General features: G+C 59.1%; 1 protein-coding gene across 1 annotated transcript; it reads right to left on the reverse strand.

The window, feature by feature from the left end:
* Positions 1-1,427: 1,427 nt before the first annotated feature.
* Deaf1 (DEAF1 transcription factor) lies at positions 1,428-23,771 on the reverse strand. The gene is made up of 12 exons (XM_046444718.1): positions 23,465-23,771; positions 20,784-20,881; positions 19,494-19,623; positions 19,117-19,263; positions 18,442-18,581; positions 17,805-17,870; positions 16,290-16,416; positions 15,505-15,633; positions 14,943-15,071; positions 12,298-12,545; positions 7,305-7,394; positions 1,428-1,849 (listed from the first exon to the last, which is right to left on the reverse strand). The coding sequence occupies exons 1-12, from the start codon at positions 23,754-23,756 to the stop codon at positions 1,745-1,747; spliced, it is 1,701 nt and encodes a 566-aa protein (XP_046300674.1). The 5' UTR covers positions 23,757-23,771; the 3' UTR covers positions 1,428-1,744.
* Between the last annotated feature and the right edge of the window lie 151 nt (positions 23,772-23,922).

Consider the following 23,922-nt stretch of genomic DNA (forward strand, 5'->3'; position numbering starts at 1 on the left):
CCGGAATTGGAACTGGGGCTCCCTTGGGCTCTGTCCCTGGGGACCTAAGGGCCCAATGTGCCTGGCCCTTGCTGACCCGGACTGAGAGCCCCTCAGACAGAGGGGAGGTCAGAATGCCCCTGAGGTGACAGAGGTCACAGGAAGCTGGACGCAGCTGGGGGGCTTAGCCCATGCCGAGATCCCCCTGATCGCAAGCCTTGTGGGGCCTTGGAGACCCCAACAAACACGAGTCCTCAGGTTTCCAATTTAAAGACAAAGTACAGGTTGGCCCATCATTCCAGGACACAGTGCCCAGGTTGGCAGTGCCCCCTGCTCAGGGTGGCCGTGCCCCACAGACAGTGCTCCAATGTGCCTGCTTGGTGCCCTGGGCTGGCAGTGGCCTGGACATCCTCAGGGTCTGGCTCGTCCTGGGTGTAGGGCCCTCTGCTGGCCCTCTGTTGACTGTGCAGTCTTCTGCCACCTCAGCCTTCATCTCCGCAGGGACAGCCCGACCTCTTGTACCACAGCTGTGCCACGGGACCTCACTGTGGCCTCTCCATGGCCTGGCTGGCAGGACTGGAGGGCCTGTGGATAGGGGGACCAGGGCTCAACACAGGCAGAAATGAATCAGCGGCCGTGAGGACCCCAGATTGGTGGGAAGAGGGCTCAGCCCAGGTCCTCGGAACCCCCAGGTGCCCGGCACGACTCAGCCGCAGGAGATAGGGCAGGGCTCACTGACGGTGGCCTCCTGGCTCCCCGCCCTTTCTGCCAGAGCCTTCTGCTGACCCTGCAGATGGTATCCCAGTGGGTGCCAGGGCTATGCTGGGTGTGGACTCTGGGCAGCAGGAGTGGACCATCCCTAGTCCAGGGGAGGGCCCAGGGCTGAGGACTCTGGGGCACCTGTGGTGTAGGGCTCACAGAAACGGCTGAGAGGGACGCCCGAACAGCCAGTGGGTCTCCCCAGAGGTTCCGGCCCTTGGTCCTGCTGAGGCTTGTCAGCACGGCTCTGGGCAGTGAGGAGGGACAGCGTGGACACAGTGAAGGTCAGGACTCTACATGCAGAGGGCCTGGGCACAGGCGGACTGGCTGCCTCTGGGCCTCTGAGCAGCCTCCAAGCTGGTGGGCACAACTTGGAGGCCAGGGGGCCCAGATGCACTGCTAGGTGGCCACAATCCCCCCAGATCCATCTCAGCCAAAGGACTTCTCAGGCCTTACAGGTGGGTGACAGAGGGCCCTTGGGTGAGTGCCAGGCACAGGCAGTGGGCAGACACCCTGTCACCTCAGAGGCCTCGATGGGGCCAGAGGTGGTCAGCAAAAGAAGCCCTGTGCCCACCCTCACCATGGTGGGTCAGGAGGCTGCAGCCAGCACCATGCACTCCAGACCACAGGACAGAGCCTGCAAGGCGGTCTGTACCCAGGGCCCTGTGACGCTGGCACTGGCGTGGCCGTCGGGTGGGTGGGACTTTATTTACAACTCTGTCGACAGACAGCAGGTGTGCACCGTCACAGCACACACACACCTGACCAGGCCTGACGCTCATGATCCCGGGGAGAGCACCCTGAGGGCAGGGACCCTGTCCCGCCCACAGTGCCACAGAACCTCCTCAGGGCTTCTGGGTGGCAAGAGCTCATCTGCAGGGCAGGGTCCACTCCGAGTCCACTCGGAGTCCGTGGATAACTTGTCCAGCAAGTTCCCTTCACGACCCCCACAGTCCGTGGGGGCTTCCACTGTGAGGCCTCCGGCAGGTAGGGTAGGTGGGGCGGCTCACACGGCCACCTTCTCAATCACACTTTCAGCTACGTGCACCTCTTCTGCCTGAACGGTGACAGCTGCCGACTGGCCACACACGTGCTGATGGTCTTTCCAGTCCTGAAAGGAGGGACACCGTGTTAACAGGCCAATGGCTGCTGCCAGCTCGTGCCTGGAGGGGCCGTGGTGGGGGGTGATGGCCCTGGCCTTCACCCCAGAGGCTATCTCCTGTGAGCTACCCCGCCTGTGTCCAGACCTGCCCATGCTCTTGGGGCAACAGAGATCAGAGGTCAGCCACCACGGGCTCCACACACCACGAGGACCGTGAAGAGTGAAGCAGTGACGGAATCCTTGCACCCACCAGAAAACCTGTCCCAACACACAGCACCCACCACCCAGCAGGGGAGTGGGCCTCCCCGCCCCCCCCCCCCCCCCCCCCCCCCCCCCCCCCCCCCGCGTTGACTTCTCAAGCTCATTCCCCTGAGGCTGAGGCAGGGCTGCTGGAGGACTTGCATCATCTGAGGACAGGGTCAGGAGATTCATGGAGAACAGGCCTTGGCAGTGTTTCTGAACTGCAGAAAAGAACGGCGCCTTTAGCCCACAAGAACCTGGGGCAGATGGGATTCACATGCACATGATGATGGGGAGAATCTTGGAAATGAGATGAGTAGGAAAAGACTGCACGACCGAAATCAGAATCTAAGGTAATACGATCCAGTTACATTCACAAAGGAAGTATTCCAAGTGTAAACATGATTTTTCTGATTATATTTAAACATGAATTTGTTTTCAAAAGAAAAAGAGGAAGAGAAGAAGCAGAAGGAGGCCATGCTGAGTGCAGACGCACGGACAGCTGCCGCTCAGTGCCCTCAGTTCCACGTGTGGCCCCGGGAGACGTGGCCAGGCAGCCAAGCGAGCTCCTCAGAGTGCAGGCAGCAGAGGGCCACCCAGAATGGCAGGGGCTGGGTCAGGAGTCCAAGATGAGAACCACACATTGCTGGCCCACAACAGGCCCCAGCGCACGTCCAAGAGCCATCAGTCTGGGACAGGAGGAACCTGGGCACTCGCTCTCAACACCAGCAGCAGCCTGAGCAGTAAAGAGCACCAGCCCCGGACACTGCACCCTGGGACACGCTCAGGAAGCCTGAGGGTGTCCTCCACACCACACAGGCAGGGAGCTGGACGTGGACGGCAGCAGGCAGGTCAGGAAATCCACAAATATTCGAAAAGCAACACCCTTCTAAGTACCTCGCTCATCACAGAAGAAACCCCAGGAAAACTTGAGCTAAAAAAAATCCGCCTGTCTCTGGGTGTGGACACCCTGTGCCAGCCCTGCCCCGAGCCTCACCCAGGCCTGGGAAGAACTGTCTGGACCTAAGGGAAAGGGCCTCAGCCTGCGTCCCTCTGAGCCTGCATGTCAGGGAGACGGCGTCAGTGACGTACACGCTCACCTCGCAGACGCGCCACACAGGGAGGAGGGACAGCACAGGGGAGGGCAGGGAGGAAGACCCTGGCCCAGGAAGACCCCAGGGCCTGCTCGCTGACAGATCAGCAGAGGCGACAGGCCTGGAGAGTCCCGCATGGCAGGTCCAGCAAGGACGCCCAGGGACGGAGGCGGCACCGTGTTCGGGTGCTCAGGAGAACCGCAGCCTGAGGACGCGGATGGGAAGGAGAGGCCAGCAGCAGTGGCTGCCAGGAGCAGGTCCTGGGGTGTGCCTTTTACCCTGGGGCACGTTGCTCTCACTGCTCCCGGATGCCAGGCTCTGAGCTGCCTCCTACCTCCACAGCCTTCCCGAGTAATGCTGGGTCTCACCTCACCAGAGAAGCAGAGGTGGCCAACGGGACTGAACCTCTGAAACCATAAGCCCCAAATAAACATTTCTTCCTCTATGTTCTTTTTTTGGTACTCGAGATTGAACTGAGAGGCCTTAACCACTGAGCCACATCCCCAGTTCTATTTTTTATATTTTATTAGAGACAGGGCCTCGCGGAGTAGCTTAGGGCCTCGCTAAGTTGCTGAGGCTGGCTTTGAACTCACGATCCTCCTGCCTCAGCCTCCCAAGTCTCTGGGGTTACGGGTGTGCGCCACTGTGCCCAGCTTCTATGTCGTCCTCATCAGGTCTTTTGGCCACAGTGATGAAAAAGCTGGCTAAACACCACATAAAAATTTAAAAGATCCTGCTGGGCACAGTGGTCCACAGAATCCCTGCAACTCGGGAGGCTGACGCAGGAGGTCACAAGTTCAAGTTCAGCCTCAGTAACTTGCGGAGACCCTAACAACTTAATGAGACCCTGTCTCAAAATTAAGAAAAACAAGGGGAGGGTGTGCAGGAGACGGGATGTGCCTTAGAGGTAAAGCCCTCTGGGTTTAATTCCAAGTACCAAGAAAAAACCCCAAAAGATCCTCAGGGACATGTGGGACAACTTTACACCAAACACCCGACGACTGTGAGGTGGACAAATTCCCAGAAAACCACAAACTGCCAACACGGGCTCGAGAGGAACCGCGAGGGAAGAGGGGGTCGTGAGGAAGCTGCCTGAGGAAGGCCCAGAGGGCCTCGCCGGCTCCCGGCCGCCCAAAGGCAGAGCAGAAGGGCACCCTCCGGCCCAGCGTCCACCCTGCGAGACACCAGGACACACAGTCCGCCTCACAAAGTGCTCGCCCCGTCCTGGTGAGATGTGTCAAGCGAGCTACACCAAGATGTGTCAGGCGCCGTGACGTGTCAGCCTGGCTACGACACAGTCCCCGTGACCCTCACAGCTGGGAACCTGGCAAGTGTCCTCTTCTGAAAAAGACATTCACAGAAACCCTGAGGCCACTTCACACCTGGTGGAGAGTGGAATGCCCTGACGTGGGGCCAGGTGAGAACTTCTCGCCCCTCTTTCCCATGACCCGTTGGAGGGTCCATGGGTGCAGTCAGAGCCGGGGAAAGAGAAAGGAGAAAGGCGTCCCAGCCACAGCGGAGGGGCCAGCACCGAGGAGCCGTGGTGAAGCCCCGAAACACACCAGAGTCACAGGACAAGGGGACAGGCGGCAGAAGCCGACTGTCTCCTCACACTGGCAGCGAGCCATCGGGAAACGAGGCCAGGGCAGAACAGCATCCAAAACAAACTACTCTGGCTGAGAGCAGGGGCCACGCCTGCCATCCCAGCAGCTCTGGAGGCTGAGGCAGGAGGATGGCAAGTTCAAAACCAGCCTCAGCAACTTAGTGAGGCCCTCAGCAACTCAGCAAGACCCTGTCTCAATATAAAAAACAAAACGGGCAGGGGATGTGGCTCGGTGATGAGGGCCCCAGGTTCAATACCAGGTACAAGACACGGACAGACCAACTACTGTGGGACAAAGTCAGAAGGACAACTGTGAGGTGTGCCCAGGACATCCTGACAGATACCCAGGGACATCGGGTACTCTCGGGCGCGCACAGCCCCCCAGTCACCATGGTCAGGTGCAGCCCTGCCCAGCACACTGCTTCCCAGAGGTCAGAGGAGATCTCAGAAGCCACAGGCTGCGGGGGACCAGAGGCAGCACGGCAGCGCTGAGCAAGACGGCACAGGAGGACCCCAGCTTCCCACCACCCAGACTTCAGAGTGACTGTGCTGGAGAGTCTGTGACCAGCACAGCAGGGCTGCCTTCAGAGATAAACCCCGTGACGCGGTCAGCCAACTCCCAACACAGAGGCGTCGAGGAAAGAACCACTGGGCACCCAGTGCTGCCGAGGGGTGAGCTGGACATGGGCATGCAAGAGGAGCTTGGCCACCTCACGGTCCCGCAGGCCGTGGTCTGCACAGCAGAGGCCACAGGAAAGTCCTCCTCCCTGGAGCTGGGCAGAGGTCCCGGGGGCCTGGACGGGGAGGACATGGTGGCATAAAGATCCCACGTGGCTCCCTCAGGGTCTGAGCTGAAAAGTGGGCGTGAGGAGAGCCCCGGGTCAGTGAGGCCAGGAGCTGTGACTGGTGAGGAAGAGCAGCCGGCTTCGTCTTCAGGTCCTGTCTGGTGGTCACTCTGAGACCCTCTCCACCAACTCGAGAACCGCGTTGGCCTTATGGACTGTGTTGAGGGAGGACCAACCTAAGGTGCTCCCTGCAGGACGTGGGTCTTCTGTCAACAAGCACACCTGCCCCGTGACCTCAGGGCACCTGTCACCTGGCTGACCTGGTCACTGTGGTGGTGTGCCCAGCACTGGGGAGAAGCGCCACCCTCCTGCGCACAGCTGGGACCCGGCGCTGGTTCAGGTTGCTGCGCCCGAGTGCAGCGGGATGACCTTGGATGCCCTTCTCAGTGCAAAAGGTGGGTGAGGAAGCTCAGGGACACAGGCTGTAAGCTTTGCTTCCCCACCCCCGGGGGAGCAGGCTGCCGAGGAAGCAGGTTGTGCCTGCCCACGCTGCACGAAGGCGGCAGCAGCAGTGCCCCCTCCAGGGCCTGACAGGATGGCCTGGGTTCCTGCCGGAGTGGGCACTGCACACCTGAAGATCCCCAGGCCATTCCAGCCTGGCTCTGCGTGGCCTTGCCCACCCCTGACCTGCCCCACCTGTGCACTCCTGACCAGATGGTTGGGCTTCAGAGAGCCCCCGGCCGTGGGTCCTGGTGGAGGGGTCTGCCAGCAGGAGCTACCTGCGGAGGCAGGGTGGGCCACCTAGGACCAGGTCTCTTGTCCTGCCTTTTTAACTGAGGGGCAGTTTCAAATGGGCACAAAGCGGAACAAGAGAGCAGGACCCACGGGGACAGGCCTGTGTGAGAACCAGCTGTTCCTGGCATTCCTCTCCAGGGCTGGGAAGGGCACTGCCATGAGACCAGGGGTCAGCACTTCCTCCTGCCTCACTCTAGTCCCCACAAAGCAAGCGGGAAGACAGGCCTGACCTTCCCACAGCAGCCTGTCCTTTAGGAAATGCCCTGTGAAGAACAGGGGACGCTGCTCTGACTGGGAGATGAGCCACAAGGACCAGGCCACAGACATGTGGCCAGCAGCTACCGGCTGGCCTAGGAGGGGAGAGGCAGGCCCAGCTCTGACAACACTCACCCTAACTGCACCTGCAGAAAGCAGTGTGCAGCCAGCAGGTGAGGAGTGCAGAGCAGGGTCGCCCTGGCCACCTGAGGCCACTTCAGAACAAGTCTTCCTTACCTGCCCCCAAGCACTCTGATCGAGGACAGAGACGACATCGGGGACGCTGCACCATTGCTGGGCGGGGGACCCCTCCCTCAGCCTCTCAGGACCAGCAGCCCCCCATGCAGGCAGAAAGGGTAGGTGCCCCTTGGCCTGGCTCCAGGCCTGCCTGGCCCGGGCACTGCCATAGGATGCAGTGACCCGTCCTGGGGACTGAACTGCCACCCGTGGCTCACACAGGAGCGGACTGGTCCTGGCTGCCTTGTCATCTCAGGCAGAGGAGGACCCTGGGGACCAGGGGGGCCGAGGGTCAAGGGAGCCCTGGGCCTCTGCAGAGAATGGGGCCGAGGCTGCGGGCAGCAGCAGGCTCTGGACAGCCACGGCGGACTGAGACCCCAGGAATAGGACGGCAGAGGGCTGCCAGGCGCCCACTCAGCTCCGTGCCGGGGAGGGTGGGCCCTCAGAGACGCTACCTTGCGCTGGCAGAAGGTGGAGCAGTAGTTGACCTTGTGGCAGCCGGTGCACTCGCTCAGGGCCTCCCGGCCGCAGTTGACGCAGGACTGCTGCAAGGAGGACAAGAAGCGTCAGTGCACGGAAGCTGGGCCCCCGTGAGCAGCCCCCAGGCTGAGCAGCGCGTTCCCCGGGCACCTGCCCAGGAAGTCCACTTCAGGCTCCAAGGAGTCCCGCTCCAGGCCAGCGACTAGGGAAAACCAGCACAGGAATGGTAGGGAGAGCAGCACCGGGTGGCCGAGCCCCCCCGGCCGAGCCCCCACGACACGTGGCCCTGGCACAGGTGCCTTGCTCTCCCCTCGGCCGCTGCCCGGCGGCTCGCTGCAGTGGAGGCTGCCTGCGCCTTTCCGTCAAGCTGTGTGACTAGAGCTTTCCTTCTTGATCTCCGGGTGCTGCATGCCGGATGCGCTACCTGGCGGGAGGGCTCCCTGGAGACCTCAGATCTGACTGTGGCCCCACACGAGGAAGCCAGGCACTTGAGGTGACAATGCTGCTCCACTCTGCTCTGCTGACCAGCCTGGGCCTTCTGCTCTGAACCCCAGCCACCCTCTGTCAGGCGCTGTCTTCACGGCCACCAACACTCAGCACCCACTCACTCCAGAATGCAGGACCCAGCTGGAATCTGGGCACTGACCACGAGCTCCTGCTCCACCTTAGATGACAAAAGGCTTCAAGAACCTGAGACCAAGGGAGAGACTCCAGGGAGAACCCAGGTTTCAGAATCAACCCACACCTGAGGGGCAGGTGCCCCTGGAACAAGGCCACATACAGAGCCACAGGCTACAGGAGCTGCGGTCACCATCCCAGGAGCCGGAGGCTCTGGGGAAGCGGGGACTCAGGATTGGGGCAGGGATGCAGCAGCCCCATGTGTCCTGTAGCACTAGAGTCAGGAGCCCGTGCTGGTGTGCCAGAGCACTCCGGAGCCAGGATCCCAGCCCTGGGCCCTTCCTGCTAGAAATAAGTGACCAAACAGATGGGGGGGGGGAAGCAAATCTCCCATCAGAGAAATTCCAGAAGTCTCCCTAGCTCTGCCTGCCCACTGCCTGGACTCACTGGGAGACCAGGTCCACAGAGAGAGCCACTCCACCGACCCCCTGGCCCAGGTGAGGGAGGCTGAGGAGACCACAGGGTCTCGTGGATGTCGGGAACCCACGAGGGATGTGGGAAGATGGGATGTGGTCCTCGTCCTGCTAGAGCCACCTCTTGGGGAGAGGACCTCAGGGGAGGCTGCCAGGTTCTCAGGTTGCAGGGGTGAGGAACAAGGAACTCAAACGACCTGGTGACCCCAAGACAAACTGCTTCTCTCAGTATTTTTTGGTGGCAGTGGGGATCCAATCCAGGGGCGCTCTACCACTGAGCCACATCCTTAGACCTTTTGAGTTTCAGTTCTGAGACAGGGTTGCACTAAGTCGCTGAGCTGGCCTTAAACTTGCAGTGCTCCTGCCTCCGCCTCCCGAGCTGCTGGGACTGCAGGTGTGGCTGCTGCACTGGGCCTCAGGACAAGCTCACTTTAAACAGGCTTTCTCCAGGTGCAGGTGCCCTGGGGACACCATGGCGAGCCGCCTGGCCATGCCAACCCAGCCCTATTAGAAGGTCCCAGACACCTGCGGGAAATCTCAGGACCACTGTAAGTGGTTTTTCACGCTAGGTCTCAAAGCACAGAGATGAGGAGGCCATGGAAGCACACAGTGCCGGGCCTGCGGGAGCCCCCAGCTGTGAGGCTGCAGCCCCTGGACTCCCACACCAAGCAGCTCAAGCTGGTGGGCAATTCCTCAGAGGCCCGCCTTCAGAGTCCCGGGACAGCAGGCAGCCAGCAAGACGACTGGCGTCTGCCATGGACAGGGAGCCCCCAGCCTCTGGCCCAACACTGAGGGCATCTGAGACTTGCTACCCCAGGCCCCAGGAGACTGTCCACCTGCACTGCACCCAGGTGGCCAGGGTGTTGATCACGCTGCAGCAGCAACCAGGAGCAGGGGCAGCCGCATCATAGGCTCTGCCCAGGTGACTGGCTTGGAGTTTATTAAGAGTGGTGGTGGCGAGGCAGCTCCTCCCAAGAGCCACCAAGAATCGTGAGATGAAATTCAAGTCACCTGCAACTGGCCCATTAACTCTCCAGTCACCACGGTGTGAGTGCGTCCACCCAGCCAGGTGGAGCTTCCGTCAGACAGCCCGTCTCAGAGCCGCCACAGCCACTGCCGTCCACAGCCACACAGGCACCTCCGGCCACCACACACTGTGTCCTCATCCGAGCTCCAGCCTCACCTGTCCCTGAACGATCCTGAGGCCAGGAGGGTTCCCCTGGAGCAGCCCCAGCTGGAGGGCTGTCCCTGGGGACTGTAGGGGACTCCTGTGTCTCAAGGGGCACGCACTCCTTGGTGGGTTCTCCGTGGGCCTGGGGGGCTCTACAGCCTCCTGGCCCCATGGCTGTTGCAGGGACAAAGGGGGTGGGGGCACACTGGGGCTCGGAGCAGAGGGCCATGTACCCTTCTGGACCCACAGGGACAGTTCCAGGGGCTCCTTTTCCAGAGCTGGGGCCTGAACCAGAGGCAGCAGCCCTCCTCCACACAGAGGCTTGGCCTCCACAGGGGCTGCACAGAGGGCAGGAGTGAGATGGGAGTGGCCAGGGCCAGGGCTTCAGGAGAACTGCTAGAGCATTCCCAGACCCAGGAGCTGAAACCAGGAGGCCCAGACCCATCACTCACACCAGGTGGCTAGACAGGGCCCTGACACACAGGCCTGGCCTGCCCCAGATGGCCACGCGGTTGCTGGCACCCCATGGCAGAGGAAGCCTTGAGTGTCCTCCCCATGGCCACTGGCCCAGGACTGCTTTCTCTAAGAGGCAGCACAAATCAGGCACCAACAGCAATGGAAGCAAATGGAGCAGAGGAAGCCCCACCCAGCAGTGGATCTGAAAGCTGGGGCGCATGCACAAGCAGATCGAGGGACCAGTCCAACAGCATGTCCCCGGGCTGGGCCAGAGCCGCCCTGGCTGCGAAACCAAGAAACCGCTGCGGCCAGCCTCGCGCACTTCAGATCCATGGCGACGGGGTCGGCCCCGGGTGGGAACTATAGGGCCTCTGTGCCTGACCCCTCTGCCTTCACCCTGCCTGGCCATTCTCCCACCATAACACAGCTCCTAGTGGCAGCCCCCTCCTGAGGCTCTGGGGACAGCGTTTCTGGGTAGCTCCACCACTACCAGGCAGGGCTTCCAAGGGGCTGGCTGGGACTTGGGTTGGGCGGTGACAGCAGGCTGGTCAGTAGCTGTCTTCTGAGTGACTGGAGACAGACCACAGCACAGGGCCATACTCCTGGCTGCAGCTATCCTGTGTCCTGCCTGAGTCCAAGGGCGGTCACAGGCAGCCGCCCTCTTGTGGGCAGCTCTTGGTGCCTGTCCACTGTGCTACCCGGCAGGTGGGTGCCAGGGCTTCAGAGGCCAAAGCCATGCGCCTCCAGGCTCGGGGCGCTGCTCCTGCTGCACTCTCCAGGAAACCATGAGCCCACGCCTCTAGGCTCTTCTTCCTGCCTGCGCGTCTTACTAAGGCAGGTTGGACCTGCACGGAGGACGTTGTGAGGACCAGCGAGTGGCTGAGAAAGAGCCAAAGAAGCAGGGGTAGGTTGTAGGGACTGGGACTGGGACTGGGACTGGCCAGGGCAGCCTGGCCAACCCCAAGCCGGGGCTGTGGCTCAGACTCAAGACCCCACGGCCACTCAGCCGATGCCTGCTGGACGCTGTACCCTGGACAGCCCAGGGCATCTGCTCTGCCCCGTTTAGTCTCTGCAGAACTAATTATGCTAGTTTTCCATTAAAACTGGCAAAAATCCCCTTACTAGCTCAGCTGGACTAAATCTGATCTCTTCTTGGGTTCCAAACAGCAGGTTGACACTGGCGAGGGGGCCTACCTCCTGCAGCCCCGTGGCCTGCAGACTCTGCTCTGCTCCGAAGGCCACACGTGGCCGTGCCACCCCCGTGCCGCAGCACCCCTCCCCGAAGAGGCCTACGGAGCTGGATCTCCAGGGACATGCAGCTCTAACCAGTTCACCATTTCACAGGCCCCAGTGACTGCCCTCCTGTCCAGCCTCGTGGCCATGTCCCCACAGCAGTCAAGTCACCATTGACTTGGTCAGCAGGGTCGTATGCGCATGAGGCCATGCCCAGAAGCAGCTGGGGACGAGGCCCTCAACCTTCCCAAGTCCCTTCAGTGCCTTGAGCTGTCTCCACTAACCACATGGCCAGGGTCACACACCAGTGGGCACTGAGGCCAGTTCTGGGAGCCCCAGCCCTGGCGCAGGCTTGATCACCAGACTTGAGCTCACACCTGGCCCCGCTGGCTCCTGACACGTGAAGTTGAGGGTGCAGCCATGGTCTCAGCATGTGAGAGGCAGAGGCAGAGGACCCTGGAGGCCAGGCGCTCAGGGCCAGCCTGGGCAGCACAGGGACTCCACATGAACCTCTGAAGAGCACTGCCACACCTCCTGGCTGGATGCAGACTACACAAGCCAGAGAGGGACCCAGGTCCAAGCTCTAAGTCCAAGGAGCCCAAGAATGGGAGGGCAGAGTCCCCTGGACAGGGTGACCAGTCCCCAGAGACGGCAGGAGATAGGACCTGCGAGCACGTGCCTGAGCAATGACAGCTCCCAGGCTCTGGTAGACCTGCTATTGCAGCCGGCAGCACATCCTGACCTCAGTCAGGGGTGTGGGCACCGAGGTCACCTGGGAGCAGAACGTCCCCTGGGCGTACGTGTTCTCCCTCTGTATCAAGCAAACTTTTTTTTCCTGGTACCAGAGATGGAACCCAGGGCCTCACACATACCTCTACCACTGAGCTGCATCCCCAGCCCAAAATAACCAATTTTATTTACAGAACCCAAAAGCCGTCTGCCCCAGGGATCCTGGAGGCAGCAGGACCTCATGGGGACCACAGGGCTGGCCTGGGCGGGAGGACGGCTGCTGCCTACCTCTTTGCGCTCTGCATCAGCCTGCATCCGGGCCTGGGTCACCGCGGCCTCTCGGCAGGAGCTGGCCTGCTTGGCCTGTTCCAACAGGGTCTTCAGCTGCTGCGCGGTGCTCAGCAGAGAGTTGACCATCTCTTCAAGGTAAAGCCAGCTCCGCTGCTCTGACATCTCCAGCCCAGTGACCACCGTGGGGGAGACGGATTTGGTGGGGGTGGAGGGTGGGACAGCCAAGGCAGGCAGTGACGTCAGCACTGCAGCAGGGAAACGAGACAGACGGGAAATTAATGAGCGCTGGCTGGCAAGGTCAGAGGGCATACTCTGTGGCCGACATCTCCTGCCACACTCAGGGACAGCCACCCGTCTGTTTCCAACATGCCTACCTAGCTTCTCAGGGCACCTTCCTAATGCTGTCACTAGAAGCCCTGGCTGAGCCCTGGTGTGCGCAAATGGGGTGGGCACCTGTAGGCCCATGTCCATGGGGCAGGCAACGTGAGATGCAGGAGACTGTCCAGGAGGGCAGGACCCGGGTAGGGCCAGGGGACTCAGCCAGGGCCACAGACAGGAGAGCCAGGGCTGCAGCACCATGGCTGTGCACAGGACGGCCTTCGTAGCACCAGTTAGACGCAGGGGTTCACTAAGGACACAAAGTAGCATTCCTCATGGCTAGAGAAGCCTGTCACACAGATGCCAAGAGGAGACTGAAGGAACCCTGGAACCCTGGACTGGACCTAGAGACCCCTCAAGCCCCCAGCTGCTGCAGGACAGAGACGCTTGTGCAAATGGGCAGGCCCACCTGGCAGTCCTGGGGCAGGCCTGGCGCAATAGCAACACGCACTGGGGCACCAGCGAGTGCCAGGCTAACCTCCCGCCCTTGGGAACCCAATTCCTTCCAGCTCCCACTGTGAGGTCACTAGATGGTCTGGGAGAGACGTAGTCTTTTTTTGAACAGGGATTGAACTCAGGGGCACTTAACCACTGAGCCACATCCCAGCCCTATTTTGTATTTTAGAGACAGGGTCTCACTGAGTTGACTAAGGCCCTGCTAAATGGCTGAGATTGGCTTAAAACTCACAATCCTCTTGTCTCAGCCTCCCAAGCTACTGGGATTACAGCTGTGCACCACTGCACCTGGCTAAGACACACAATGTCATGGGATCTGGGGACTAAGCAGGAGCAGGCTCCAGAGGGACCGAGACCTGAAACACCTCCAGCACATTCTGGGCCAGAACCCGAACAGGCAGAGAACCAGAGGCAGCTGAGAGCTTGGACTTCACCAGCCTCCTCAGGGGACCCTGCTGAGTACAGGTGATAACAGCTGTGGTCATGGCCCAGGGAACCCACAGGAAGCACTGCGTCCACACTGACTGGCCTCAGCTGGCCTCCTACAGGTCCTTCCTGACCAAAGTCAGGGTTGCCTGCTGACTTTGGAGGAGATCCTGGGCTCCAGGGAGGCACTGAGCAGCCACATCCACAGATGTGTCCCCAGGAGAGGGCCACCCACACAGCTCTCCCAAGCTCCAGGCGTGGAGGGCGGAACCTCCAGTTCACCAAGTCTGGGGAGCCACAGGCAATGCTCTCCTGAGTGTCCCATCAATTCCCATTTCTAGGAAAACAGCGATGCTCTCCAGGGTATGTCACCAACTCACTCTCAAATAGTTTAGGAGAAAGGTTCTCATACTGTGTTTGCAACCTTTTTGTATATTTGAGATTATTTCCAAGTTTTTAAAAGATAGCCAGGTGGAAGCACTTGTGGTGGTGCAGGCCTGTCATCCCAGTGATTCAGGAGGCTGAGGCAGGAGGATCACAAGTTCAATGCCAACCTCAGCAATATAACAAGGCCCTGAGCAGCTTAGTGAGACCCTGTCTCAAAATAAAAAATTTTAAAAAGAGTGGCCCAGAAATAAAGCCCTTTGCATTTAATCCCCAGTACCAAAAACAAAAAGGAAGAAAGACAGAAGATAGCCAGGGGCGGCCGACTCGAGGCTGAGGCACAAGGATCTCAGGCTATTTGTTTTGTACGGGCCACTCTGCCACCGAGCGTCATCCTGGCTCATTTTTGAGACAAGGCCTCACTAAGGAAGACACAGTTAAATAGCACGTATAGCGAATTGGTGAGGCCTGTCTCAAAATATAAACTAAAAAGGGCTGCGGATGTAGCTCAGTGGTAGAGCCTCCCTGGGTTCACTCACATCACTCAGTGGTAGAGCCTCCCTGGGTGCACGCACGCGCGCGCGCACACACACACACATACACAGGCAGGATCCTGGGCTCTCAGCCGCAAGGATGCAGATGCTGGCCTTTGTTCTCCAAAGATGCTGCCCTGAGCCAGCTCTGAAGAGACAACTCGCCCAGGACTTGCCTGACCTCTTTGGAAGAGGGCCTGCAAATACAACCCTCCTCCCAGGGGGCCAGGTGATGCCTGTGCAGGCTCTGGCATTTTGGTCTCTCCGGGAACAGCCTGCCATCGAGCACACACACTGTAATCACATAACTGAACGGCACGGCTATGTTCGATGACACTATTTACAAACACAGGCAGTGGGCCAGACCGTGCCAGCTCTGACCTAGCGCCTGTTTCACTGAGAAACTCTCACAGAAGCAGCTCTGAGGGTGATGACCTGCACGTATGTGAATTCCTACAAACTCACCTATCTTGGGGTGAGAGGTTGGCAGTGCGGCCTCTGGGAAGGGTGCGATCTGGCAGCTGTCCTGATAGCCGGGGTAGTGGGGCTCGGGATGGCCGACCCTGCACGGGGGCTGCACGCCGGCCTCCTGCACTGTGGTGAGAAAGGGATGGGCACTCAGCTGCCAGCTGGGTACAAAGGAGCAGACCTCGCCAGGCTGCACATGCAGCTGCAGCTCCCGCCACAGGTGCTGTGGACAGCTGGGGGGTGCCGTGTCTGCCTCGATGACCAAGGGGCTCGAGGTGCTTGGTGAAGGGAGACTTGACCAACATGAACCTGCCTGTTTCCGCTCTCTCCAGCATGGACTCCGGCATGTTTATGACAACTTGCGGCTCAGCCCAGCCTCAGGCAGGAGCTGCAAATGCCAAGCAGCCCCTGCTCTGCCCACCCTGTGGCCAGGTCACACCAGCCCACAGCCACAGCTTGCCCACCTGTGCCCAGCCTGCACGGAGGCCACAAGAGGCGTTCAGGTGGAGGGAGATGCACCCTGGGGGTCCGGGCAGAGGGCAGGTGGGAGAAGGCACACCTGTGGCTCCCGCAAAGACGTCACCCTGGGCTGGGCTCTCAGATATCACAGCAGTGGCCTCCACGGTGGATGCCCGGTCGAACGTCAGTGCTCCCGAGGTAGTGATCTGTCCAGAGGGCGTCACAGTGACTGCAGAGGCAGAGACACATGTTACGAATGGCCAGGCCAGGCCCTGTACACATGCCACTCCCTGAGAGGGCAGATTTCAGAAAGTCCCCAGGAGCCGAGCCAGAGTGAGCGCAGGGACATCAGGATGCAGGAAGGACAATGGGCAGCCAGCAAACTCAGAGCCCCTGGGAGAATTCCAGACAGCCAAGGACACACTTCCTCCCCACCCCACCCCAGCCCATGAAGCTCTGACTATGAACCAGACTCACACCTAAAAAGCAAAACAAAATCTTAAATAATTTTCTTGAATTAAGAAACTAGTGTCCCCATGCCACAGCATCAGAGGTGGGCTTGTGGAGCCAAGGGATGGTGAGGGCTTGGGCCTCAGGCATTCCTGTGCCCGAGTGGGCATGGCAGGTGGAGGAATCTGCAGGACTGTGCCCTGGAGGGTGCATCTCATCTCCGGCCCCTTTCCTGTGCTCTGCTCTGGCCACTACCGGGGTGCAGCCTCCCAGCCACACCCTCTGCCCCGATGCTCTGTCTGCCTGAGGGGCCAGAGCCACGCAGCCAGGTGGCCCCTCCTCCCATGCTGTGTACAGGGGTTCTCTGACTTTGGTGGAGCTGGAGGTGACAAGGGCACTTCCCTGCTGGACAGCGTGGTCTTCACGAAGACTCACAGGTGGTGGCCGCTGTCGCAGGAAGGAGTGTGATATTCTTGGGGGAGTCCTTTTTCACTGGGGCTGCAGGCAGCTCATTCTCCTTCTTGCGCCTTTTGTATGGGACGAAGAGCCTGACGGGACCACTCTGTGGAGAAAGGTTCAGACGGGTGGTGCCATGCTGAGGGCAGAGGATCCCGGCTTCCTGCTCCTGCCCAGGGACCCTACGAGTGGCGTGGCAAGATGGGAGGCGGGAGGCTCAAGAGAACTCCTGGCAATGGCAGCCAGGCAGCCAGCAGTGCTTTCAAGGAGAAGAGACGACAGCAACCTGCAGCCAGCACAGCGCAGCCCAGTCCCCAGAAGGACCCGCCCTAGGCCACAGAGACGACAGGCCAGCTCCCTTCTGAGGGCTCCTGCACCCAGTCTGTGACCCTTCTCAAATTCCCTTTCCTTCAGTGTTAAGTTCCATCAAAGCCGCTTCCTTGCGCAGACGTCTGAGGTCCCAGCGCTACTTCCTGCAAAGACCCTGGTCTGGCCTCCAGACCCCAGCAGGCCTGAAAACGCCACTGTCCTGTGGACAACTAGGACCTTACACCTGCAGGGTGCTGTCACCATGCAGATTCTTTCAAAACTGCTTCAACTACTTCATCTTCGTTACTTTCCCACAAACATTTTAGAGTCAGCCTGTCTGCATCTACCGGGATCATGACAGGAAATGTTAAGCTATCCATCAACCTGAAAAACTGGAATCTTCCTGTTGTTTCCCAACGTGGATGTAGTATCTCTCTGTCTCTCTCTCTCTCTCTCTCTTAATACATTTGTTTTTCAGTTGTAGTTGCACACAATATCTTTATTTTACTTATTTGTTTTTATGTGGTGCTGAGGATTGAACCCAGGGCCTCTCACATGCTAGCGAGTGCTCTACCACTGAGCCACAACCCCAGCCCGTGGTATGTCTCTTGATTATCCACATCTCTGAATTCCCCCATCTGCACTTTCCATTTCCAGTGCACAAATCCCTACCTGCTTCACTGGAACACACCTGACCACCATGGCACTGTCCCTGCTCCCAGCTGCCCATCAGTCCACCCCTGTGTGACTCTCTGGAGCACACTGACCCTGAGGTACTGTCCCTGCTCCCAGCTGCCCACCGGTCCACCAGTCCACCCCCGTGTAACTCACTGGAGCACACAGACCCCGGGGCACTGTCCATGGTCTTGCCTGCACATCAGTCCATCCTGAGGCTGTCCTGCAGTACTCCTGCCCCAGCGTCACTGGGTTTACAGGTGTGGCCACTGCAGCCAGTTTGCTGCAGCTAATTTGAAAGGGGTGTTCTAGGTTCTGGGCTGACAGTGACACCAGAGCCTCTCTCACTGCTGGGCTTCTATGCCCTCCTGAAGCCACCACTCTCTGCAGTCAGGCAAGTGACCAGGGACATGCCCAGGGACAAACATGCCCAGAGGAAAGAATGGTGGTGCCCTTGGCAGAGGTGCAGGGATGGAGGGGCTCTGGCTGCAGGCACACGCTGGCACTTACCAGGGTCATGTCATCACAGCAGGCTGCGCAGGTGCAAGAGGCTGCATGAGGGTTCAGAATGCCATCCTGAAACACAGAAGTGCCTGAAGCGTTAGTCAGACCCAAGCAGCCCACTCCTCGCAGGACTGCAGCAGCTCTGTCACTACCCACCACTCCCAGGGACAGATATCTGAGATGGGAGAGATGATGATCTCCAGAAACTTCTTGGCGTCTCAATGCATCCTGGCCACAGGCTCCACCTCTGTTAGGAGCAAGACCCTACAGGTGCCGCTCCATCAGTGCAGCCCAAGAGCCAGCCTGAGCAGGAATGGCAAGTCCTCCAGGGATGTCAGGGGGATGCAACGCATCAGGAGCTGTCTCCTGGGCTTCTTCCTGTGGGCAGTGGTCCCTCCCTAGGCCTGCCCTGTGCCAGGCACTACCAGCTCCCACAGCCCCACTGCCTGCAGGTCACCACAGCATCATCCTGCTGGGAAGATGGGATGGCAAGAGACACACCCAGTTACGTGGCAAGCTGCTGGTGTCAGATGCTGCCCGGCCACACTGGATTGAGCCCTGGTGCCCCACAGTCCAGGCCTTCTGAGACTAGCTGGTGCCACCGCCTTGAAGAGTGGTGTGAGACACCAGGAGGCCTGTGTACCTGGATGAGGCACTGCAGGGGTCTGCCCGCGTAGCGGATGCTTCTCTTCCAGTCTTTGCTGCTGGCCCTTCCTGCCATGGCTTCAAACTCAGTCGGGCTATACCAGTTCTCACCCTGCTTGATGCATCGCCCCCGGCCACCTGAAAGGAGAAAAGGTCCCTTGCTGACTTACAGTTGGCTGACACCAAGCCAGGTCCCCCTCCCAAGTGTTCTCATCTTCCACCTCCTTCCTGGATGCCTCTCAGCCCTGCCTGGCCTCTGATTGATCACCCTCCCTGTAGTCGCCCTGACAGGCTACCCAGGCAAATCGCCATGAGTTCATTCATGGTTGTGCCTCTGACCACCTGTTTGATCTGTCCACTCACCATGTGGTCACTGCAAGATCCACAGTGCCTCATGTTCAGCATCTGTCTTAGCATCTGGATTCTTCCAGAATCCTTTGTCCTCAAGTCTTGTGCTGAGCAGCTCTTGGGGAGCATGTTCCATCCCTACCTTTCCCTCACCTCCTCTCTGGTTCTAGGCCACTATGACCCAGATTCATTCTCAGGCCTGTCCCTGCCCAGTCCCTTTTGTGACCTGGGCTCTGGTCACAGGGCGGCACCCACAGCTCAGCCTGAGTGAGTGCTGTGCCGTGACAGCCGTCCTTGGCCCCGCGGTGGTCCCGTATGACCTCACCTGAGCCAAGCCTGCTCTTGTAGAGCGTGCCACTGATGTTCCGGCAGCGCACAGGCAGCTCGCTGTCATACACTGAGGGGTCCCAGTTGTACTTGGTGCCGCCTTTTTCTTGGCCAGGAGCCAGGGGGGTTGGAGGAGACTGAGGACCTGGGAAGAGAGAGGTAGTGGGGGCGAGAACAGCACAAGCAGAGCCCTCAGGGCACGTGACCAGGTCTGCACTGCCTCCCCAGGTGTGCACTTGTTTCAATTAGGGACTGTACCTTCTCTGCCTGGGAAACGCCATATTTTGTACTTAAATCTACCGTTTGGAATTCCAAACTTTCTACACAAAACAAAAGAACACTCCAGAGGGCCTGGGGAGCAGGTGCTGCTGGTACCTGGGGTGAGAGGAGCCGCTGGACCCTTCAGCCCAGTGGTCTCCACGATGCTCCCATCAGTGTGGACGACGATCAGCGTGGCCTTCTCAGTGTTCAGGCTGTCCCCAATCTGAAGGGCTGTCCTACCAGACTAGAGGAGAGGACACCTCTGCTGAGTCGGCTGAGCAGTCAGAGGCCTCTCATCTAGCTACCAGGAGGCAGCCTCCAGGAAGGCTCCTGCCATTCATCAGCAGGAAAGAGCTGCTCATCCAGACACCCCAGATCCTTTAGAGATGACCCCAAGAGACGTAAACACAGAGCCAAGAACAAGGATAGGCCAGGGCTAAGCCTATGTGGCCTCAGCAAAGTGTCTGCAAATCTGTCCGCTAAAGCATAAAATGCTCCGTGAGAGCAGCCCCCTTTCTGAAGACCCTGCCCTCCCAGCCTCTGCCACCTGTGCCAGAAGACCTCAAACAGAAAGCAGAACCATGGAAGGGCTAAGAACTTGGGCACACTTGTCATTTGGAGCAGGAATGGTTTCCCGCAGCTTGTCTTAAGAGGACAGGAGTGGCTCAAGCAGTAGCACGCTCGCTTGGCATGCGTGCGGCCCGGGTTCCATCCTCAGCACCACATACAAACAAAGATGTTGTGTCCGCCGAAAACTAAAAAATAAATATTAAAAATCTCTCTCTCTCTCTAAAATAAATAAATAAATAAATATTTAAAAATCCTCTCTTTCTCTCTCTCACTCTCTCTTTAAAAAAAAAAAAAAAGAGGGGCTGGGGATGTGGCTCCAGCGGTAGCGCGCTCGCCTGGCATGCGTGCGGCCCGGGTTCCATCCTCAGCACCACGTACAAACAAAGATGTTGTGTCCGCCAAATACTAAAAAATAAATATTAAGAAAATAAAATTAAAAAAAAGAGGACAGGAGTGAGCATGGCAGGCAGGTGAGCTCGGAGAACAGGGCTGGGAGGCACACGGACTCTTGTGCATCTGTGGAGCCATGTGGACAAGATAAGCAAGTGGGTCAGCTACTGGCCAGACTTGCCGTAGGCTGCAAGGCCTCAGGGCTTCACGCTTCCTGCAGTCAGACTTGCTGTGTACCTTCCTTTTTTGAGCAGTGAGGTGACCGCAAGGCCCTCAGCTCCAGTTGAGGCTCCTGGCCAACCTCACGGCAGCACCTCCTCTCTGACCTCCCCCAGCCCAGCCCTAGGCTCCTGAGCACTGAGCCCCAGCAGGGACTTGGCAACCAGGCTGTGTGGAGCCCAGGGTGCCGGCCACAGCATGAGCCACCTGCGCCAGAGAGCTTACCAGAACATGTCCTGAGATGGAGGCCGCATTTGCCACTGATGTTGTGAAGACGTTGTCTGCAGAGGCCCCCACATTGGCCACTGTCACTGTGGTCACTTCTGCAATATGAGAAACCTCACTTTACAAACAAGGCAGGCCCAGGGTCCTTACACGGGAGCATGAAGCACTCCTGCCTGGTGTGGTGGTGCTCCCGCTCTGGGACCTTGAGCACTCACAGAGTGCACAGGGGACACAGCCAGTCCATGCTCAAGTCACCCGAGCTCTATGGGGAGGAAAGCACCACTCCCAGCAAGGCCTTTCCTGCCCCAGCCAGCCCCAGCTCTTCCACAACTGTCTCCCTCTGCAAAGAGGCTAATGCCACGGATCAGTCCAGACTACACCCTCGGCCTTGGCCTCTGGGAATGCCTCCCACTCCAGCAACGGTGAGCAGCCTCAAGTCTGGCCTGGTCCCTCCTGGTCCCTCTGCTGCCTCAGCTCCACCCCCAACAGGGGACCACAGCCTCACATTCACTGCCCCTGCTGAGGACTGACTCCAGGCCTTCCCCAGAAATCTTCCTCCTGAGAAGCACACTGACCTGCTGTGCCCCACCCCCTCGGACATGGAAGTCGGCCTTTCCCAGGAGCCCAAACACATTGAAGGGCTCCACAAAGGTCTGCTGGGCCCTGCCATTACCATCACCCAGACAGGCCACATGGCTCCTGCACATGGGCTGTACTCCTTGCCAACGCCCTTCACACCAGCCCTCCCCACCTCTGCAGAGGCAAGTACTGCCTTCTGTTGCCTAGGGCTCTCGATTGTCCCATGCCCAGGGTACTCTCTGGCATATGGCAGATGCTCAAATGATGGCTTAGTCTTCCTCCCTCCATTAGCCACACCCACCAACCTGCACCACAATACCCATTAACCTCAGTCCCCACTATCAGGCCACCCTGGGGCAGCTAACTCATTCTCACCATTTAGCCAAAAGTAAGCTGACCACTTAAGCTGAGGACCCCAATCTGGATACAAGCCTGAAGACAGCTCAAGCAGCCATGTGCCCAGTGGTGGGCATCCTGTCTGTCTGCATCACTTAAACCCGAGCATTATCTGATTTTTGCATCTCTCTTTTTTTTTTTTTTTAATTTTTTAGGTGTAAATGGACACAACACAATGCCTTTATTTTTATGTGGAGCTGAGGATCAAACCCGAGTTCCGCCCGTGCTAGGCAAGCGCTCTACCGCTGAGCCACAATCCCAGCCCCTGATTTTTGCATCTCTTAACAAAAAAAAAAACTGAAATGCTCTGACACTTAAAAACACAGCTATAAAATTCTGCAGAATCACTCAGTGGTAGAGCACTTGCCTCGCACATGTGAGGCACTGGGTTCAATCCTCAGCACCACATAAAAATAAATAAAGATATGGTGTCCATCTTTAAAAGAATCTTAAAATTCTGCAGAAAATCTGGGGTGTGGCTCAGTGGCAGAGCACTTGCCTGGCATGCATCGGGCCCTAGGTTGTATCACCAGCATCACTCTCTCTCTCACCCACAGAAGAAACATACAACATAGACATATTTCTCTGATATCATGATGAATGGCATCACATTTCTTTTGTACATTCAGAAAAAGGTGTGCAAAGAGGGACAAAAATACCCAAATACCAATGCCAATCCAGAGTTCATGCTGGACAGCACCAACAAATCCATGAGGTCTCCTCAGTCTTGGGAGCAGCTTGACAAATCATTGGAGACCAGCAGCAGTGGACCAGTGGAACCTGGACAGCTGGGCCCTCCCCAACCCAGAGGAGCTGAATGTCAACTAGAGCTGATCGCCACAGCTATCATGAAACCCACATAGCAGGACAGACATTGTGTCCAAAACCTGAAGAGCTCCTCAGGATGCAAGAAGAGCAGCAAATCAGTGCTCCTCCAGGGCTTGAGCTTCACCTGCAAGTCCTGCTGGGGCACTTGGGAGCTCCAAATGGGAAGGGACCTGACTGATGCTCTACAGGGTGGGGGGTGGGGCAGGGACATGTTGACTGCAGAGAGCATCCTGGGGTTGCACTACCTCCACGGGGTGATGCTACACAGCTCAAGGCTCCTTGTGCTACAGAACCTGGGATCCAGGATGCTGTGTCAAGAAACTATGAGTGGCACAAACAAGAACTTGGCAATGCAGGAGGGGAAAGAAGATGTGTACAAGAAAGGCAGCCAGGAAGAAGATGCCTGCCAGGTTGAGAGAGGCATTGCTGTCTCTGGATGAGGACTCTCCTGATCACTCATGCTCAAAACCACACCTGAACTGGCCCTGAGCACTTGAAGCTTTCCAGGCAACTGGACATGCCCACTCGCCTGGGTCTCCTCAAGGATAAAACCCATGTTTGATCATCTTATGCCACCAGCTCCCAGGATGGACCAAGAGAGGGCAGAAAGGGCAGGAGGCAGGTGTTGAGAAGGTTCCAGAAGGGGCACAAAATGAAGAACAACAGTGACACACATGGAAACAGGCATGCACGCAAAGCAGGGCCAGGACGGTGGAGGAAGGCAGGCGTACAGGGCACCTGCACCAGGCAGGTGCTCCTAGGCCTGCAGCCTGGGGCAGGTGCTCGGGGAAGGTGCTCGGGGCAGGTGCTCGGAAACCAGCGAGGCGCGGGAACTGGCGAGGCGCGAGGCCAGCGGGCGCGGGCGCGGGCGCACTTGCCTGCGAAGGCGGCGGCGGCGGCGGCGGCCTCGTCGGGGCCAGGCAGGGCCTCGGCGCCCATGTCCATGTGCCCGGGCTCGGCTGCCATCACCGCCACAGCCGTGACCCGCCGCGTCTCGCGTTCCGCCTCCGAGTCCGCGTCCTCCTCCGAGTCCTCGTCCCTGCTCAGAACTGGCTCCTCCGCCTCGCCTCCCGCCGCGGCCGCGGCCGCCGCCGCCACAGCGGCCGCGGCCGCCACCGCCGCCGCCTCGGCCAGGCCCAGCTGCTTTGCCGCCGAGTCCGAGTCCTCCATCCGGACTCCGCCGAGCCCGCCCGAAGGCGCCGAGCGGGGCTGCCCGAAGCGCCGGGCGCCGAGCCCGAAGTGGGGGCCGAAGAGTCCGCCCGAGCCGGGCCGAGGCCGCCCGAAGTCGCCGCCCGAGCCGGGGCCGAAGCGGAGCCCAGCCGCGGCCAAGCCCGAG

This window comes from Marmota monax, unplaced genomic scaffold (genome assembly GCF_021218885.2).
Source record: "Marmota monax isolate L192 unplaced genomic scaffold, Marmota_monax_Labrador192_F-V1.1 WCK01_AAM20220418_F8-fsc00038, whole genome shotgun sequence".
Classification (NCBI taxonomy): Eukaryota; Metazoa; Chordata; class Mammalia; order Rodentia; family Sciuridae; genus Marmota; species Marmota monax.

What these genes read in the sequence shown, in the direction of transcription:
- Deaf1 (XM_046444718.1), bottom strand. Translation starts at nt 23,756, where the DNA reads ATGGAGGACTCGGACTCGGCGGCAAAGCAGCTGGGCCTGGCCGAGGCG. An exon ending in CGCCGCCGCCGCCTTCGCAG is followed by an intron (nt 20,882 to 23,464) that starts GCAAGTGCGCCC and finishes CTCATATTGCAG; the next exon opens with AAGTGACCACAGTGACAGTG. An exon ending in CCACCTTCTGCCAGCGCAAG is followed by an intron (nt 1,850 to 7,304) that starts GTAGCGTCTCTG and finishes CCCTCCTTTCAG; the next exon opens with GACTGGAAAGACCATCAGCA.